Source organism: Charadrius vociferus, unplaced genomic scaffold (genome assembly GCF_000708025.1).
Source record: "Charadrius vociferus isolate BGI_N301 unplaced genomic scaffold, ASM70802v2 scaffold259, whole genome shotgun sequence".
In the NCBI taxonomy this organism is placed as follows: domain Eukaryota; kingdom Metazoa; phylum Chordata; class Aves; order Charadriiformes; family Charadriidae; genus Charadrius; species Charadrius vociferus.
This window is the reverse complement of record NW_009661368.1, coordinates 6193975-6198538: the sequence shown is the minus strand read 5'-3', so window position 1 is coordinate 6198538 and position 4564 is coordinate 6193975. Positions and strand designations below refer to the sequence as shown.

The following is a 4564-nucleotide window of genomic DNA, read 5'->3' as shown; positions in this document are numbered from 1 at the left end:
AAGTCAAACTGACCCTCTGCCATGATTAGGGCTGTAACTGCGTCTGTTTTCAGTCTTGTTGAGGTGAACAAGTTAAAACAAGACTATCCCAACAAGTCTTGAATGTAACTTCTCGGGAACTCCACCGTGAAATAAGAAATAAACCCCTTGTTTCTAAACTGTTGACGCATGAACTCAGCTGGGTCTGTGCTCTCCCTCCTGCTGCATAATTTCTTTATCACAGTGACTGCAGGGTCATTAAATCTGCGGTGTGAGGAGCTTGTCTGCCAAAAGGTGCTCCTCTAAATGCTTCTCCCTCTATGACCAGTGCGTGCATTGCAGGGACACGAGAAAGGCGCTGTGTGTTCGTATACCTATACTGATTTTGGTCATGATAATCAGAAGTAATTACTTCTGTAGGATTTAAAGCAGAAGCTGTTCTGGAATCTGTGTCTGTCCAGTGTTTTGGCCAATGGTGCTTACTTCCATGATCAGAGCAGAACCCAGCACGTACTGTCCCGCTGTTGGGATCGTCCTGCCAAGAGGGCAGTGCCCATCTCCAGGACCACACAGGCTGAGAGGAGTACTGGGTCGGAGCCTCCTCCCCATCAGGTGTATAAACTCCATTTAGTACTGGGCCAAGGCATTGAACAGCTGTATTGGAGAGACCAAGAATGGAAAATAACGGGTGGGAATCGTAGGAAAATCCAGTACGTGCTTCTCCATCCACTCTTTCGGTGCTCAGTGATGTATAGAGCTGTAGATCTCAGCTTGTGGTCCCCTAACTGAGGACTGCAAAAACTTGGGGTTTGATGTGGCGAAATGTGAATTTTACTTCTCCTTCCTGATGTTTGCCTTCTCGTAGGTCCCAATCACCATGCTGATTAGCACTTGCTTCTTTTTTGCCTGCCTGCCTGTGGCGAGCCATGTCTGGGGACGAGTGGGCCAAGGTAAGGAGCCCTCCTGCCCTTGCTCGGGGCAATTCCTGCGGTCTGGATGTCACCTGGGTAGCCCAGCCCTTCCCATTGGCAGCGACACCACATACGAGGGACGTTCCCAGTCACACACAGGGTTTCAGGGGGCTGCTCTGTTCTGGTGTCTGTCAGTGAAGCTCCAAACAGCCTGTTCCCACACATGAAGAGCAACGGGAGATCAGGGGGCACGTTTGGGGAGAGTATCTCGATCCCTCCCCACCCTGCAAAGCCCGTCCTCATCACTGGCAGCAGCTCAGCGTGCCGCTCCCTCCCAGCAGGGACGCATTTCAGCCTGTGTAAGCAATGGAGGGTTCTTTTGGGATCTGCAAATGGAGCTTGAGAAATAGGAAGAAAAAAGGTGTTGCTTCTGTTAGTGACTGCATCTGTCCTGCGCTCTGAAACTATGGCTTTGGACACACATGGTGATGCGTGGTGCAACATCTGGATAAGAAAGCACACGAGGTGCATTCCTTCTGTAGCGTATAGTACTCCCATAGTACCATAAATGACCAGAAAAATACCTATAGCACCTCACCGTAGCCTTTCTGCTGTTGAAGATCCACCTTGATATTATGTTTGAACCTTCTGTGGAAGTAGTCAGCACAAAGGTTTCGAAAGAGGCGATGGCACCTCAGATTTTGGACAGACGTGCCTCCATGTTGGGTATCTTCCAGACCAGCCTCTGCAGATAATTCTGGGCTTAACTATCAGCTGGAGAGCAAGGTTACAGCATCAAACAGTACGCATCCAGCACAGGGCAGGGAAACAGTGGAGCTTTCATGGCACTGGGGTTCATTTGCATCCAGCACATAATGGCGCTTTAGAGGATGCTGTCCTTTGGTCTGTCTGGGGACATTCTTGCCTTTTTAACTTCTGGGCTCCTAGAGCGATGGCCGAGGAGCTGGACATCTCCATGTTTAATCTAAAGAAGGCAGTTCCATGTTTAATCGAACTATGAATTCCCTCATTGTTGCACGATCTTTTACCATTGCTCTTAGGCGTGATTCTGGGATCTTATTTTGTCCCTCACCCCTCTTCCCCATGTTTTCTTTCTTCCCCTTCAGATTTGCCTGGGGTGACATGTGAATCTGAGCTTTGTTTCCCCAAAATAGTTATCTGCTTGTTGGGCAGCCCGCAGGAAGTCTCTGCAAGGAAAGGTTAAGGCACAGATGTTGGGCTGAGACAAGCAAGTCCTCGCTGCCAACTCTCACTGCTTTCCTGGGCTGTGACTGGATGGCAAAGATATCAGGAGATGTCTTGGACATCATGCAAGACCAGATTAGGGACTCAAGGAGTCCTGTGCAAGACAGATTGCCAGCACTGAGTCGGACACTCCAGGTCACCATAATAAACTTTTATATGAGTAACGGTGAAAGGAAAGAGATTAGCAACAACTGCAAACGAGGGTGGGCATTTGAGTGCAGATGCTGATATTGTACAGGAAAAGGACACGCTCACTCGTTGCAAATGAGGGCAGCCTGCTGGAAAGGCAGCTGTAGGTACAGTGTCAGGAAGGAGGGGAGGTAAATCCACCGAGTTGTCATCCTGTAGCCAGTCAAGTGAAAAAGTTTCATATGGTGACATTTGTACGACAGTACAGCTATGTTTTGCCAAGGAATCATTGATTCAAAGAGTGACACATGAGTTCAGACGTCTAGCTGGGGTTTAAAAGATATCTGTGAAATCCGGAGATGATAAGGGAATGTGCTCTTTCTTCTTTTTACCTCCTTGTCTGATATTATTTTTTTCCTCAGGATTTGTCATTTAGTTTGCTGCTCCCTGCAGCAAATGGATACGAGCTGGTGCCCATGAGTTATGGTCCTGCCAGGAACTGTTATTTACACTTTATCAGGTTTTCTTTCTTTTTTTCTTCTTTATTTTTTTTGTTTTCTTTCTAAACCCAGCTGGTCCTTGGAGCTGCCTCTGAAATGATCTTTCCGCAGAAGTATGGGATCCATCAGCTGGGGAGTTGCTGTATTTCTTAGCAGCCCAAGCCTATTGAAGAGCATCATGAGCCCTTTTATCTCTTTCCTGCCCTCATTTTCAGATGTTTGCACCAAACACACTTGCTGAAACAAAGTGTCGTGCTTGAAAGCTCCTGGGAGAGTCCTCCAAGATGTGAGAGCTCCAGAGAAAGCCCTCCCTTCTGTGGGGGGCTGTATTCCCTGTTTGCAGCAGTATATACTGAGGTCTCATTTGAGCACCTGAGAAACTCCTCTTGGCATAGGGTGGGGGCTACAGATTTGCAGTGACTCGCGGTGGGTTTTCTGGCAGAGGTGCAGGGGGACTGCAGGAGTTGCGGTGTGGCGTCAGGGGATGCTGAGGACTTGCATGGGATGGTGAAGGTTTCCTCTGCACTGCAGCTGTTCCCGTGTCCATAGAGGAGACGGCACACGCGGTGTTTTGTAGGTGCATGTGCAGAGGGAAGAACTGCATCCGTAACAGCATGGACGTGTCTCCTCCTCCCCAGGGTCAGGCCGGCTGAAACTCACTGTCCTTTCGGAAGACAGGCTCCAAATGAAATGGAAAGAGACGGAAGGGAACATCAACGGCTACAAAGTTCGGGTAAAGCCCATGGCAGGTATGTGCTAACGTGCTGGACGTCAGACCCGGCAAAGATTTGTGTAAGAGTGAGGGACTGAGCTCCACCTTTTGACTGGACTTAAATAAGAGCATTATTTAGACCTTAAGGTGATAGAGGTAAGGCAGAGGGAATTACCTGCTGGTTGTTCTGGTTTCAAGTGTCGATTACCTACATCAAAAGTTTCCACTGGGCTGTACGGACAAGAAGCTTTTCTGGCCACCATGAGAGCAGTCCGTAGTGCCACATCAGTGCAGGCACAGTCCCTCCATCACTCATTCACAAGAGAGAGATGGGATTCAGCTCTCCTCATCCTAGGGGAAAGGCTTAGCCAGAAAGTGTTGCTCTTTGGGACTGTGTGAGCAAAAAGATGAGGAAAGGTTCATTGTCTGGTTCTTCTGTGGGAGGTCCCAGCTCTCCCCGCCCTGCAGGGACACAGGATGGGATGTCCTTGACCCCATGTGTGGGGGTTGCTCAGCCCTCTGGCTCCCTGCCCCGGCTGAGCTCCAGCTCTCCCCGAATTAGGATGCTGAACCTGGTGGTGTTGGAAGGACATGATGTCCCTTGGTGGGGAGCAATGGTTGGGGGAAACCTTAGTCTTGGCTGGCATTTGGTTTTCGGTTGCTGCCGCTCCGCCATCGAGCCGGAGAAGGGAGCTGCCAGGCGGGACTGCGTGCGGCAGAGCTCTTGTGATCATCCACCCGCTTTTAGCTCAGCCCCCACCTGTTTCCCAAGCCGGAGCAGGAGGTTTCTCATTCCTTCCCTACCCTGCTCCTCCCCTGGCCTCAGCTTGATGAAGAGCGATCAGCATCTGGGGAATGCAAGGAATCCCCACCGATCAGCATCTGGGGAATGCAGGGAATCCCCACCGGCTCTCCTGGCACATGCCTGAGGCTTTCCCTCTGTGTAGGCTTCGGAGCTGCCCCAGGCATGAGCACAGGGATGGCGGCGTCAGAAACGCATCCATCTCTGTAATTTAAAGCTTGTAGACCTTGCAGACCTTTCTTAATCCGTGAGGTTTAAGGAGCTA

At 50.1% G+C, this 4564-nt stretch overlaps 1 protein-coding gene across 1 annotated transcript in view; it reads left to right on the top strand.

Moving 5' to 3' along the window:
• The first annotated feature begins 856 nt into the window (after positions 1 to 856).
• Positions 857 to 4564, top strand: part of COL20A1 (collagen, type XX, alpha 1) — a 48869-nt gene continuing 45161 nt past the window's right edge. Inside the window, exons 1-2 of the mRNA XM_009893575.1 lie at positions 857 to 929; positions 3424 to 3534. Coding sequence (XP_009891877.1) covers positions 857 to 929; positions 3424 to 3534 — 184 coding nt within the window. The remainder of the gene's footprint in view (positions 930 to 3423; positions 3535 to 4564) is intronic.